Below are 15,400 nucleotides of genomic sequence, written 5' to 3'. Positions count from 1 at the left end.
GTGGTACCTTCCATTCGGACCAGGGTCCGGCTTTCGCCTCTAAGGCGTATAATGATGCTATGGTTTCGTTGGGGGTCCAAGTCAAGTTTTCGTCTCCGTACAGACCCGAGGGAAATAGTGTAGTTGAACGAATGAACCGTGACTTAAAGCAATCTTTGACAGCTCGAGTTATAGGCACTGGCAGAAACTGGTTAGCCCACCTCAATGGCGTGCAGCGTGCGCTTAATAATCTCCCTAGAAGGTCTCTGGGTGGGCGGACCCCATACGAAATGCTCTTTGGTATCAAGATGTACGTCCCTGACCTCGACGGTCTAGACTGCAAGGCCCAGGCCACGGCCTTTGACGTAGATGAACATTGCAATGTTTTACAGGATCTACAGAAGTTCAGAGACAGTCTAGCAAAGGAACATTTGCCCTCCACATCGGATGATGCATTGCAGATCCCGGTAGTTGGCCGGCTACCCCAAGTTGGAGAACTGGTTCAAGAGAAGATCGATAACAAGAAAGAGTTTGGTCCCTCATATCGTGCACCGGTTCGAGTTCTTGGAGTGAAGGGCACAAGAACAGTCATATTACCACCACTTCCAGGTCGTAAGGAGAACAGATTTATTTCTATTGACAATGTCAAGACACACAGGGTGGCCGATTCTTCATAGCATGACACCGGCTATATCCTGTTCTTCCATGGTGAGGCATTCTGGGCTGGCTATTACTTCTGGTGCAGAACAGGCGGTGTCCCTCGAGATGCCTTCCATATCCAGTCCTTTATTAAATACTATTCCTGTTACTAACATTGATGAGCTGAACTACACCTATCCTGCTGACTTATCTATGCCAGATTTGCGGACTCGTTTGGCCGACCAGTCAAGATTCTCTTTTGACTCTGTTTCGGAACTTTCAAAGAAACCCTCAACTATTGCAAAATATGCCACCTTGTTTAAAAAACATTTTTTAATTCCCCCCTTGGACATACATTTGGTTGATTCTATTTACATTTTACCTTTTTATGTCAATTGGTTTTGTGTTTTATTTTTTCCGCCTGATCGATGGTCACTATGTTAAAGAAAGAACAGGAATTCGGTACCTTAATGGAACATTGGCCCCTCTTTCCTCTTCACATTCAGCACACAGACTGAAACGAAACTTGAATACAGTCAACATTACTGCTTGGCCTGTCCTTGATGGGATTGTGTGGGATGCGGTTAGATTTCAAATACATGGGCCCACTGAAGTGATTAATGTTCCGAATGTGCTTAGAGTAAACATGGGGGATGTGATTAAACAAAATATACGTTCTGATGATTGGGATATTCAGGCCGTAGAAGCATTATTCTCTGATTTGAAATACTATGCTGCCTTTGATGCTGAGGATCTGTATTTAGATTCTATTAATTATGGTGATTTGTTTTGTGTTCAACATTATGGTAATCATTTTTTACATAAGACAAATTCCATAAGGGTTGCTGTAAATTATACACAGTGGGAACATTGCCCTGCTCCATTGGGAGGCAGCTCCAGTACATTTCTGAAAAAATATTCTTATTTTACAGATTTTAATCAATCAAATCCGGAGTCATTTTATTTCAAAATGACACAAAAGTCCATGTCCAAAGTTAGACTTACTGATACAAAATTGCTGTATTCGAAGTCCTTTCTAGACAGATTAGCTGTAGATGGCTACGAGTTTTGGAAAGGAACAATTGACCTTAAATCGGTTTGGGGTACCAAAGATTGGCAGGTACAAGGCACTGAGGCTTTGCACCGAGCATGTCTCATCCCGAATCACATGTTTCTAAATTCATCCATTTTCCAAACCACATGCTTTGGATTGGCTACTTCTAAAAAATTAAATACACCGATTATCCCCGAATTGGAAGAATATTCAGGATGGGGTAATTATACTGAATTGTCCATTCGTGAGTTGCAAGCTCTTTTGCACAATTCATCCTTTAATATATCCAGTTTGGATCCAAAGGGTTGGCTGATATGGCAAAGAAGTGCTGATTCTTGCCAACGTCGTTTTCTGGGTTTGACTGAAGGGTTCACACAAGTCAGACCTGATCCCCGTTTTGAAACTGATTATACTGTCACCACTTATTCTGTGGGGAAACTGTGTCAGACTTGGTTACAACATTCCACTTTAGCTGCAGTTAAACTACATCTGGCTCAGTTAACTGAAAACGTGGATTTGAATGATTTTATAAAAGGCCCAGCTAAGGGTAGATCTAAACGGTGGATTTATGCTGTTTACAATGAAATTTGGAAATTTTCACAAATTGAGGCTGCTAAACGCCTAAGAGCGATTGACCAAGCAAATTTGGAAAAGGTGCTTGCAGTTGTCGATAACAGTATTAACATGCTTTCTTCCCGAATTTACACGTTGAACAATATTGTCTCTTCTGTGGTTGACATTGTAAATGATGAAGTATCTGTATTGTACCATGGTCAAAATCAATTGCATTCTGTAATGCAGTTTGCATGGACACTACAGACTCTGAAAGCTGGTCGCGTTCCTTGGAGTTACATGAACGTATTATCCTTATTTGCCCCGTTTAATTTGACTGACAAGCAGCGCATGCTTTCTATGCGAGATGCATCGTTTTCTATGTTGCACATTGAAAAGTTAGAATCTTTCCCCTTTTCTGTAGCTGAGGCAGCTGCTGCTACATGGCTTATCCATGGTGTTATTACTTTACCTTTTGCTTTATATAAATTTACTAATTGTATGCGTTATATTGCAATAGGGAGATATGAACCATTAGGCAGTGCTTTCCTGCATGAGGCATGGTCTTTACCTTACACATACAGATGCCTGAAGGATGGAAAGGAAGTGGATCTGAATGGTGAAGAATGCACACAGTCGCCTGACCGTTCACTGATATGCAGACACATCCAGTTGCATGATTCTTGTAATCAGGACAGGCCTAATTTAGCATGTGTTTTAAAAGGCACACCGGTTCCTGCAATAGTTCCCACATTTACTTTATTGACTAACGGTAGTTATTTACTTTTGAATAACGAGGAGTGTTGTGGGTTAATGGTCGGTATCGCCTATGTGGTTACTGTATCGGAACGTGTGGTGTGTTGCAAGAACGTGTTATATCCACCCACGCATGGGAATTCAGATGTTTCCATCTGGCCGCGCATCCCAACCTTGAGAGCGGAGTTCAATGGTTTGAGCCCAATAAGAGCTCTTTTGTCTCAAAAAGAAGTGGCCCTGAGCTCGGCCCGTGAAACTTATGTCCTTCACATAGCTAACACACGCACAGAGGTGCAGGCACTTTTAAATACTGACTTGCCATTTCATTTCTGCGAATTAGTATATCAGATCTTTAATGCCTCCTCCACGTCTGGCTTAGCTCATTTTTTCAAATTGGTTAGCAGTGGTCTCGTGACTACATTTGAAAAGATTTTTGGTGTTATCCCAGCTTTCTTCCATTCAATATTTTCGAGCTTGTTTGGCGGATTTCCTGTTTTGCTGGCTTTAGCTGCAGGCGTTTTGGTGTTATTCTGCTTCCTAAAACATGGATGCCCATCTTGCGCAAGAAGCCGCTCAGCCCCTTCTGACACTATTTCGCAACCGGATGCTTGATTACTATGGCACCTTGCCGCTTGCGTCCTTAAGCACAGCATTTGGATTATCGTTTCGATTTTCCTATTTCACATGTGTCCAGCCTGTGTTTCATTGCCTGAGCTGCGAATTTGACTGGGCCATTGATTTGTGTCTCTGCTTGCCGTTATCTCCTGAGGTCGATTTTAATCACCTGATGAGCCCCGTAGTTGCTCACGAGTTGATTTGTTCTGGCGAAAGGATTATGGCCTTGGCAGCGATGCATGGACTAATGGGTCAGTGGGACATCCCCGCAGCGGCGCATGAGTTTCTGGCACATAGCGTTCTTGAGAACCCACCGAGTTGTCCTCTGATGTTGCTAGAGGGTTCGGTGTTTGAGGAGCACGTGTGTTCTTTCCCATTGCTAAATTGGATGGCTGAACTGTTTTCGGATGATGACAGTGATTTCATGTTGGAAGCTGTGGCTACCTATTTTGCATATTCTATCCACCCATGAGTGGCTTTGGAGACTTTCACTATACAGGCACGTGACTTTTTAGTAATTCTGAATGGTGCCATTTCTCTTACGAACAATTTGCTTCATATGTTCTAGGCCTGTGATTTTATATTAGGCCTCGAGTTCGAGATTTGTTTTTTTTACATTTTTGTTTGGCCACTATAGGCATTCATACATGTTTTGTATTGTTAGTTTTTATATACATATACATACTTTTAGCTTGGCTCAACATTATTGAACTCTGCTTTCATGTTATGCCTTTATTATATTATTGGCTTTTTTCTTGACCGTCCTCGGATCATTGGGGGGGTGTCATAGTTAATGCTTTTCTATATATTGTGTTAAGTTAGCATGAGTTTATTAAATGTTTAAACAACATATTTTCCTTCGGCTTCAGTTTGCACACGGCACATAATTGTTATTGTAGCTTTCAACCTAGACGAAAGATGTGATTTATTGAGAATAATATGTTATTGCTCTGATATCAGTCGTGCTTGGTGCACTGTCTGCACACTGAGATCTATAGCCTCTAAGAATAACCTAACACAAGGTTGCTGCGAGGCCTGATCCTCGCACCACATTAGACATAACACAAATAATGTTGCTGCCAACATTGGGCTCTACGTGGGTTTAAGATAGAGTTACTGAGAATGCAAAAACACACTTGATGGAGCTTCGCATGCAGAGAGTTGCTAGCTGATGATGTGATCTGCTTTTGCTGACATTTAGAGGTATGGGCCCGCCCTGCTAAAACCCAAACGAGACCTTCTTAGATATAATATAGTATGCTAAATAGGGTGCGCGAAATATAGGTGATACAGATTTCTATAGATTTTGCATTATAATATGCTATCACCGTTCGCTTACTATGGACTAGTGACTATGCTGATAACTCTGATTTTTATAATATGTATGTTGGTATTATATAAGATACTGCGTTTGAGAACCTTGCATTGAAAAATAAATATTTCAAACTTGCACGTGTGTTCTTTTACTCCCCGTTGTGGTTTGAAATTATTATAGAGCGAAAGAGTGTTCATGTGTTCCACGATACCTGAGGTACCCTAAGTTCATGTTCTGGATTGTCTAAATCATTGGGAGTTTGTTATGACCAATGAGACACTGTAGCTAGCTTGGTAAGGGGATTTCTGATACTAAGGTGAGTTTTGGGTCACCCTAATTCACCCAGGTTCTAGATCTCTGTGCACAGTTCTTTGGGAGAACAGAAACCCTGCTACAGCTGGTTTTCACCAGCTTGCTACCACCAGACCTGTTTCTGACCTCCTATAGTAAGAGTCAGTGCTCTCAGAAAACAGGAACATATTCTCTTGGCGGGGGTGTTTCAACCCTCCTCTTGGACAGGAAGGCCTTCCTAGGCGGGAAGCTTCAAAGGCAATGCCTCCTTTGAAAACAAACCAGGAAACGCCAGATAGTGGGGGACGCCAAGCCCCTTTTCCTGGTCCACCTTTGTTGGGAGGTAAGGCGGGACAGCTGTCCTGAGATCGCCTCTCCCAAGTTGCCTGCTCCTGACTGCAAGGACCCTAAAGACGCACAATGCTGGCTGACCAGTTCGCTCTGCACCTGGCCCCTACATTGACTAACCAGCTCTGTTCCCCTGGTCACCAGGTCCTTGTGACCTCCCCCTCCCTCAAGTAGACCCACCCAACCTACCTGCAAGTCCTACTCCGTAGTACATTTTCAAGAGTCCCCCCCCCCTTCGACTTTGCGCACCAGTTTGCAAGACCATCGGCACTCTGCTCCTGTCCGATTCGGGGCGCTCCCGACCTTCTGCTGGAACTTTAAACCTGGTCACGACATCGACCTAAAATGAGAAGATGAACTTAATGAAAGCATTTCCCGTGTTTTTTTTTTTATTTTATTTTTTATATGCATGTTTCCACTTTTTACACCCATTGATTCCTATGGTGTGTGACGGTGCACTACATAGAGAGCCCCTTTTTTAGACTGTCTGACCCATTCCCAGTTTTGCACGCAGGACCTACTGGGCTTGCAGAGATTGTTTGCAGAGCCATAGTAGGACAAACGCCAGGAAATCGGTGGCGAACTGAGCCAAGTACAGCCCTTCCACTGCTTGCCTCAGGGTCGCGCACGCTTCTCAGGGAGTTAGTGTCTTGTCTGAGTTCAGCTTCAGTCTGCTGTCCTTCATCCAGTCGGCTACGGCCTTCATTCCTCTGTGGAGGTTGGCTTTGGCGGTGTGGGGGTCTTCGGTGAGGGATATGATCAGCTGGGTGTCGTCGGCGTAGGAGATTATGTTATGTTGTCGTGCGACGTGGGTGAGCGGTGCCATGTAGATATTGAACAGCGTCGGGCTGATGGAGGATCCCTGTGGGACGCCGCAGATCTTGGTGGGTTTCGAGCGGAAGGGTGGGAGGCGGACGCTCTGGGTTATGCCGAAGAGGAAGGATGTAGTCCAGGCCAGGGCCTTCTCTTGAATTCCGGCATCATGGAGGCGTGCTGATAGGGTGCGGTGGCAGACTGTGTCAAAGGCTGCTGATCGGTCCAGGAAGATGAGAGCGGCTGTTTCTCCTTTGTCCATCTGGATCGTGATGTAGTCAGTAGCGGCAATGAGGGCGGTCTCTGTGCTGTGGTTGCTGCGAAAACTGAATTGGGAGGGGTCCAGGATGTTTTCTTCGAGGTAGCGGGTTAGCTGTTTAATGACAATCTTCTCTGTCACTTTTGCCGGGAACGGGAGCAGGGAGATGGGCCGGAAGTTCTTGAGGTCCTTGGGGTCCGCCTTTGGCTTCTTCAGGAGGGCGTTGATCTCGGCGTGCTTCCAGCTTTCCGGGAAGGTTGCTGTCTCAAAGGAACTGTTTATTGTTTTTCGGAGGTGGGGCGCGATGGTTGTGCTGGCTTTGTAGAAGACGTGGAGAGGGCAGGGGTCAGATGGGGATCCGGAGTGGATGGAGTTCATGATTTTGATGGTGTCTTCGTCGCTGACGTTGGACCAGGCGGTCAGGCTGCTGGTGCGGGTGGTGGTCGCAGGGGAGGTGGACTCGGTGGTGGGTGCTGGGGTGTGGGAGTTGAAGCTGTTGTGGATGTCGGTGATCTTGCGGTGAAAGAAGGCAGCCAGGGAGTCACACAGGCCTTGTGATGGTGGGATGTCTGTGTCGGTGTCGGAGAGCTCTTTCACAATGCTTAAGAGCTCTTTGGTGTTGTGTGCGTTGTTGTCTAAGCGGTCCTCTTGGCGGTCCTGATGAGTTGGTGGTGTCTGTGGGTGGCATTCTTGTGGGCTGTGTGGCTGTCTGGTGTTTGGTCATGGAGCCATTTCTTCTCCAGCGTCCGACAGGTGCGCTTGAAGATCCGGAGGTCTTCGGTGAACCAGTTGTTAGCACCACATTTGCACTGTCCAGCAGACCCAGGTTAGATTTTCTTGTCTTTCATTCTCCGTGCTTTTACATCGAAGTGCTAGTACTATTAATAGTACAAAGTTTTGACCCTCTGTGAGTTGGCATGAAATGGGGGGAGATGCATGTTTATCATTGTAGATGCAGGATTGTGGTTTCCTGTGTATGGGAAACAAGTGGATAATGATGCACTTAGTTTATAATACTTCATAAATTCTTAACTCTTCCCCCAGATTCGTACAAAATCCTCCAGAGACTATTTAAATGGCTTCACTTAGTACTGTCGGAATTCTGAAAGGCTGTACCTCAATTGCTGCAGCGATCAAAGGATGCACATTTCTACCTTGGCTTCTTTGATGTATTTTTACTTGACGTTTTATTTATATCATGTTAGTTTGGGGGGGGGAAATATATCTATCTATCCAACCAAAAACCCTCTCCAGTAAGGAAAAAGAAATCCGGGCCACTTGAAAGTGCAAAAGCGTGATTTATTCAAGGCTTTCTCGACGCGTTTCGCAGTAGATCTGCTTTTCCACGAGACCGAAACCAACCAGGAAGTGCAAATTATATACAGTCACATGATACAGTCACATGGTATTCAAATCATACGCATGGAAAACAGACTACCTGTAAATACACGGGCTGTGTCCTATGTAAACAAACACTCGTTCTGCAGTAGAATGGACATAAATAACAACCAAATAGTAACGGTGCACAATATACTTTCATAAACAAGAGTTAAATTAAATTCTCATGCAGCCCCCGAGGACGTTATGTATTGCAAGGATTCTAGGCACCCTGATAGCAAAAGGATTCATTCAAGTGGGCGAAACCACTTCATGCACAATGTAGTCCCATAATTTTACGCATTTTTGTGCAGCCCCAGTGGGCACAGCGGTCACAATTGATAAACAACGGGGGGTAAAAAACTTTGGCACCTTAACAGCCGTGAATTAATTCATTCATACTGTCCATCTCAGTGATTGCGCCCAAGTGGGCGAAGACAATTCATTCTGAAGTTCACAGTGAAGTCCATTCATACATTGCACGCTTATCCGAGGCTTGTGATTTGTGGACAGATTCCCAGGCAATTCTGTGAACCAAAAAAAGTGAGAGACATTCAGTGAGTGACTGTACTAAGGGTGATAAATTCATAATACATAATTAGTTAAAAACGGCAGACATATACACAGACAAACTGGCATGTTAACCTAAATGCACACTCAATTCCTCATGTAAATTATGCCCATTAGGTTGGGTTGTCCTGTACTTGATGATCAGTCTCGATTCAAGTCTTCTCATCTCTTTTATACGGTCTCCCCCTCGTTCTCTTGAGGGGACTGTTTCCAGAACACAGAATGATAGCAAGTTGGCATTGCTTTTGTGGTGCGTGGCGAAATGCCTGGCAATGGGGTACTGTTTGTCTCCATTTGTTATGGCTCGCATGTGTTCAAGCACTCTTTTCTTGGCCTGGTGTTTGGAGCTGCCAATATAATGCAGCTGACAGGGGCATTTCAATGCATAAATAACATGGTCTGTCAGACATGTCACATGCTTGGTAATTTTAAACTTGTTGGCATCTTTTGACAGTTGTATTTCCTTTATGTTTTTACTATTGCGACAGGCTTTACACCTGCCACAAACGTAAAAGCCCTGTACTGGGTTTCTCTGTTTGATCGTCTTGGGTAAGAGAGTCGAACAGTGAAGGTCTTTTAGGGATTTCGGTCTTCTGAAGGTAAGTTGGGGATGTTCAGAAATATCTGGAGCTAGATCTTTATCCAGTTTTAAAATACTCCAGTATTTGCTGAGAGCTTTCCTTACCCCTTTAGAGTCACAGTTATAATCGGTTATAAATCTACTGATCGCACCTTTGTTGGACTGGCTCTCTGGAGTGTTAGGGCTAAGAAGGCTTGTCCTATCTTTCTCTTTCACCTTAGCCAGAGCCCTGGCTATGCATTTGCGGCCATATCCTCGTTCTTTGAACCTTTCACTCATCAGGGTTACCTCTTTATTGTAGTCTAATTCATCAGAGCAATTCCGTTTGGCTCTGAGGAATTCTCCTACTGGGATGGAGTTGATGAGATTGGTCGGGTGACAGCTTGAGGCGTGCAGTAAGCTGTTCCCAGCCGTACTTTTGCGGAACAGGGTTGTGGTAAGGGTGTTCCTCTTATTCTCAACCCTGACGTCAAGGAATTCAATGGCTGTCTGATCTGTATTACAGGTAAAGCTCAGGTTGAAGTCGTTAGAGTTCAAATCACTGACTAAATCCATCGCCTCTCGCTGGCTACCCTTCCATAAAACGAAAATATCGTCTATGTAGCGTAGCCAGCAAACAGCCTTGGTGAGGAACGCCGGGGACTGATAGACCACCTTCTCCTCCCAAAGTCCTAGGTACAGACAGGCAAAGCTCGGCGCAAAACAAGTCCCCATCGCTGTGCCAAGCAGCTGATGGTAGACTGTTTCATTAAATAAGAAGAAGTTCTTGGTCAGGCAAGTAAGTGCCATTTCAAGAATCATCTCTGTATGGACAAGATAGGAGATAGACCGAGTTTTAAGGAAATGTCTGCATGCATCAATCCCTTGCTGATGGGGAATACAGGTGTAAAGGCTGTTTACATCCAGTGTCATAAACAACCAATCAGGGTTCCAAGGCATGTTATTGATTTTTTGTAGGAAGTGGCCAGAGTCTCTGAGATATGAGGGTAAGTTCAACACCAAAGGTTGGAAGAAGAAGTCCACATATCTTGAGGTGTTCTCCCAACAGCTACCCCTGGATGATACAATAGGTCTACCGGGGGGATTGGTAGTATTTTTGTGAACTTTAGGTAGCAGGTACAGGGCAGGCAATTTTGGGTGTCTATTCAGGATGAAGTTAAATTCCTCTTTGCTAATTAACTTTCTTTCCCTCCATTCATTGAGCTGTTCAGTATATTTTGAAACACAGGCCAGATAAGCTGCCCTATTGCTCTTCTCATATTTTACGCAATCACTCAACTGGGACAGACCCTCCTTAATATACATATCCCGGGGTAACACTACCATGTTGCCCCCTTTGTCGGATTTCTTGATGACGATAGATTTGTCATCACTCAAGGATTTAATGGCCTCAGATTGAATTTTAGTTAGATTGTGTCTTACATGGATATTTGACCTGGACAATCTTTCAAATTCTTTGACCATAGCTTTTTCAAAGATATCGATTGATTCATTAGCGATTTGCGGCAAGAATACAGATTTTGGTCTAAAACCGCTTTTAACATGCAAACCAATATCAACGTCATCAGGTATCACATTGGACAATGACAATATATATATATATATTTTAGTTTGTGTTTCGCTGTTCTAATGCCTATTTTTCTTTCTTTCTTCTAGACAGTCGAACATGGATTCCCAAACCAGCCAAGCTCTCTTGCCTACGACCCAAAGCTCAGGATCATGGCACTGGGCACAAAATCTGGAGCCGTTAAAATGTATCCTTTATTCATTTAATCAAAAAGGTAACCAGTTGAGAGCTAACAAAGCATCAAGTGGTGAGCCCATTTATGGAATGAGTAGGTGGTTTCTCTGAAGCTTTTGCTCGGATGGGAGGTCTGTGTATTTGCTCTATATTACTATTCAGTGTTGGTTGAATCATCTCTTTCCAAGCCACCTGGGAGGCATAATGCCCCTCCCTCAACAATTGTAATACATAGCATATGCTACTCCGCACAGCTGCATATATTGATGCCATTATTTTTGTTTTTCATGTCCATTTGTTTTAACAAGTGTATCTAACCAAAATCAGGTTGCAAGGGGTTGGATTTATGAAACAAGCTAAAATCACACTCCGGGTGTCCTGCCTATTAGTTATTGTAGTTGATAAAGTCATTGTTGCATGGAATCTGTGAGGCAGTAAATTGTTTTACTCATGTCATTTTTGCTGTACTATGGTAATGATCTCGTTTTTGACATTTTCACTGTAGCAATAAATGTGAATGAATGTTCATTACTATCAATTGCTCTGAAGAACGTGTTATTAAGCAATATTTTCACTGTCACACTTAAATTGTTTTTTTTTTTTTAAATCTGTGTACCTCTAAGCATGGGTTCTTCTTGTTCCCTCGGTTTTCTTATACATACAGTTTTGTTTAACTTCCCTGCAACACATGAAATAAACCTGCCGAAGCGTCTGACTTTCTGGGGTGGGGAGGGTCAGTCATGAGGTGAATGTTTGCTGGATTATTTTTAGTCGTCTGCAGTGAGTTTATTAGGGTAGGTTGTCATCCAGGCAGTCTTTCTTACTGGTGTTCGTGTTTCTTGGTTGTGTAAGTCATGATCTAATGTAATTGTTAACAGTGGGGCAAGAGATGTGTATCCTGATAACTTTTTAAGACATCCGATTAGGATTAACATTGAATGTTGTCATATTCAGTGTATTGCAGTGATGTAGAAGAGTACAAAAAGGTGAAGACAATTCATCCATCTACCACAATTTCAACCCATTACATCCTGTGGACCAGTGAAATGTTCCTTCTGTGCTTCCACACAAAGTGTCAAACTCCCGTTCAAGAGGAGTAATTACCACAATTGGGCAAATGGGTTTTATTATTTCCCTCGTGCCTTTGGCGTCTTTTGTGTAAGGTCGCCTGTTTTTGTGAGTCACTTTAAGACCTTTTAAAGCTATAATTTCATATTCGATAAACACAGGCTAACTATTCCTTTCTAGTCTCTGTGGAAATACCGAAAATGGTCTTAAGGTGCATTAATACTTGTTCAGTTCTCTTGTCCACTTGGCCTCTACCCAAAGTCTTTTTAATTTTGCTTGCTGTCTTTATTCCCTTTTATTGCTTTGATTTTCTAACCTTCTTCAGTTCTTTTTTTTTTTCAGTTTGAACATTTGTTACTTGTTGCTTCAAGTATGTACCGTGTCGTTAGGCCATCTAGTAAAAACTTGATAACTTGTTTAAGTCATCATGTGCCATGCTTCCCTTCTGAAGTTTCTAAGCGTGACTGTACATAAAGAACATCATATTATGGTAGATCCTTTACCATCCTCCTAAGGATAGAAGGCTGAGTCGGCCTTGCTGGGCTTCGAACTTTGACCTCCTGATCACTGCATGATTCAGTGGTGATCGTTCCGTTCATTTAATTAGCCATTGTGCTGTCAGTTTTGGAAATATGCAAGTGCATATTGATCCAGGTTGGGGTTACATGGCTCACTGTGCTGGTTTCTGAACTCTTTGCACAATGTTACCTCGATGCCGCAGAGTCTGGTAGTGGGCAATATATGGTGACACTTGATCAAGCACTTTTGTAGTGAGTCCAGACTTTACCCAAATTCCTCGCACCAAGTTCTTTAGATTTGATGTGCTTGACCATAAGCTTCCTCAAATTGAAAATCCTCGACTAGATTTATGTGCATATTGCTTGGTTTTTAATTCATCCCCTGTGGTCATGAGTACCAAATTAAAGTCACTTCAACTTTTATGGGCCTTGCCTCATTGGGCCAGAGGCCCTTAGCCCTGCTAGTGGTAGCACGGTTCTTGCAGCTGTGAGTCCTGCTTTAATGTGTACGTGGCTTGGAAACACTCTAATTGAACCTGCTTTTATTTCCCAGCTCTGCAAATCTCAATTTTGTGTTTTTTCTATGTTCCTGAGTACCTTCTCGGAAAGGGACACCCAAAGTGGGATTAAAGTCATTTTTGAATGAAGTACGTGATGAAGTTCTAAACCTTTTTCCAACTGGTAGCGGTCCACTGTTAACTCTGCCTGGGCATGTTTTGAAAAACAAACTGAGCATATGTAGATGCTGTCTGACTTTTGCCCTAGGTTCGAAAGTGATTCAAATCTTTATCCCACTACCCTATTTTTGCTGACCCTTTGAAGGCTCTTTATTTTTGTTGCACATTATTCAAAGGAAGGCTTGGGTCAATTATTTCCATTGCTTGTCGTTATTTTTTTTTCATACAAAGGCGTGGTTGCCCTGGTGTCAAATGTCAGTGCCGCTACATAATTTACCTCTCCAGCATATTTCGGGCCTGGTGTTGGTGAATAGGTAGGGTTGGGAGTGGTGTTGGTCTGGCACGGTACTTACTCCTATAGCCTAAGAAGGATATTACAGCAAAGTGAAGAGCCATCCCTTCTCTTGAGCCGTACCTTGAGCTGGGATTGGATTTGAGCCTCTTTGTAGTTTCTGGACACCACTTCCTGTTCCGTTCACAGCAGGATGCGGTACCGCGTGGTGAAGGAACAATACAATGGGCTTTCCGTTGCTGCAGGGAGGCTGACTCCTCCAAAGGACAGCCTACGAACTTGTATTGTTGCTAGAATCGAAGGAATCAAAGAACAGGAACTGCGTCTTCCTCAGAATATAGGCACAGCTGGTGTTCCTGTGCTCCGCAATCATCCAGCGGGATGTTTTGTCCTGCTTCTAAAATGTGATGAGAAGACTCATGACTGCGAAGTCTGCCAAGTTCCAAGAAGTATTACACTGGTGAGGAAAGTCCTTGTAGGGGTTTCGTATGTACCTGAAAAATAATTCAGATGGTGTCTATCTTTCCTAACTTGTCTGTCTTTTCTTTTGGCCACCACAACAGCTTAGAATAACGTTTATATTTTCGAGCACAAAAGGGACTGCTTGTGTGCTTTAATAATTACTCACTTTTTTTCTGGTGCTCCACAACTTTCAAGCTCTTGGCTCCTGCTTGACTGACTCAATCCCTGATGTAGGTCTTCTCTTTTCTGATATTGGTCACTGGCGTTCCCTCTATTGGCCCCTGGCATTAGTCTATTGCTTTTCTGATTTTGGTCACCGGCTTTCCCACTTTTGCTTCCCTTTTGGCCCCTTACTTTCCTGGTTTTGCTATTCATTTGGTTCTCCGCTCTCACACTTGTGCTCAGATGTTGGACCCCTACTTTTCATCGTTTGCTCCGAGGTGGTCCATAGTGGGTTCCTTCTTTCCATCTTTTGATTCCATACCTTAGCCTACGCTCTCCTGCTTTTGTTCCTGTTTCCCTCTTTGGATTACCACTACCTCTACCATTCTATTTGTTCAACATGAATAGGTTTATTTTAGTTTTATCGTGTTGGAAAACCTCTGACACGCTGCTTCTAAGATTTAATATTGACCTTTTGTCTGTGAAAACCCATATCCACAAACCTATCCAGGTAGTTTATTTGCCAAAGATTACAGGATGAGTGAGTCGCGGACTTGTAGGTGGTGATTGGAAAAAAACGCTGTAAGATGTTGCTGCTACTTCAGATTTGGATGTTTGTTCGGGGTTGGTGGTGGTGGGTTGCGTGTGTGTGATGTCTCCACTTGATTGGTTGAGCTTCTATGGGAGTCCTACCCTCTTATAATTGCCAGCCATGGTCTTTAATAGCTTCTAAAGGAGGGTGGTCTCTAATATGTGAGTTTACTTTTTGGTGTGTTTTGAGACCGGATTAGGAGACTTTGTGAAAGATATTTACCTTCCTAAAGGGCAACAGTTGGGGTATGTTTTGGCTGTTTGGCCATGCATTGCAGTTAAGTGGTTTGTGAGAAATTATGCAACTTTTACCCATGGTTGGTTTTGCAAAATGCAGTCTTTGGTACTGAGAAATTGAATTGCTGATCTGAAGTCTTGGTGGTGGAGGGCTAGCGGGGTGTCATAGTTTGTGAGTGCTTTGTTGTTTGAAAACTAGAAAATAGTGACCTATTATGTTGCTACTTGGTTTTGGCTTTACGGGACAACTGTTTACATGATTTATGTTGCAAATTATTGGTAACAATATACCTCCCACTCAGATGACCATTACCCGCCAATCTCCTGCTTTGTTGCTGTTTTTTTTTTCCTTTCGTTGTGCTTCTATTACAATCCACAAGGGACCGTTTTGCATCTGAAAAATGCACTCAATCTCATTCAGGTGTTTGTTTCTCTTTTATACGTTATATAGAGTAAACATTCCTTTATTGCTTTTATCTTTTTACCCAACATTGACAAAGCCAT

General features: G+C 43.3%; 1 protein-coding gene across 2 annotated transcripts in view; it reads left to right on the top strand.

The window, feature by feature from the left end:
* Window positions 1–15,400, top strand: part of LLGL1 (LLGL scribble cell polarity complex component 1) — a 542,661-nt gene that overhangs the window by 65,358 nt on the left and 461,903 nt on the right. For both annotated transcript variants that reach the window (XM_086940821.1, XM_086940820.1), the window contains exon 2: window positions 10,805–10,902. In XM_086940821.1, coding sequence (XP_086796947.1) covers window positions 10,805–10,902 — 98 coding nt within the window. The remainder of the gene's footprint in view (window positions 1–10,804; window positions 10,903–15,400) is intronic.

This window comes from Lissotriton vulgaris, chromosome 10 (assembly GCF_964263255.1).
Source record: "Lissotriton vulgaris chromosome 10, aLisVul1.2, whole genome shotgun sequence".
In the NCBI taxonomy this organism is placed as follows: Eukaryota; Metazoa; Chordata; class Amphibia; order Caudata; family Salamandridae; genus Lissotriton; species Lissotriton vulgaris.
The sequence above is the reverse complement of the archived record's forward strand: the minus strand, read 5'-3'. Positions and strand labels throughout refer to the sequence as shown.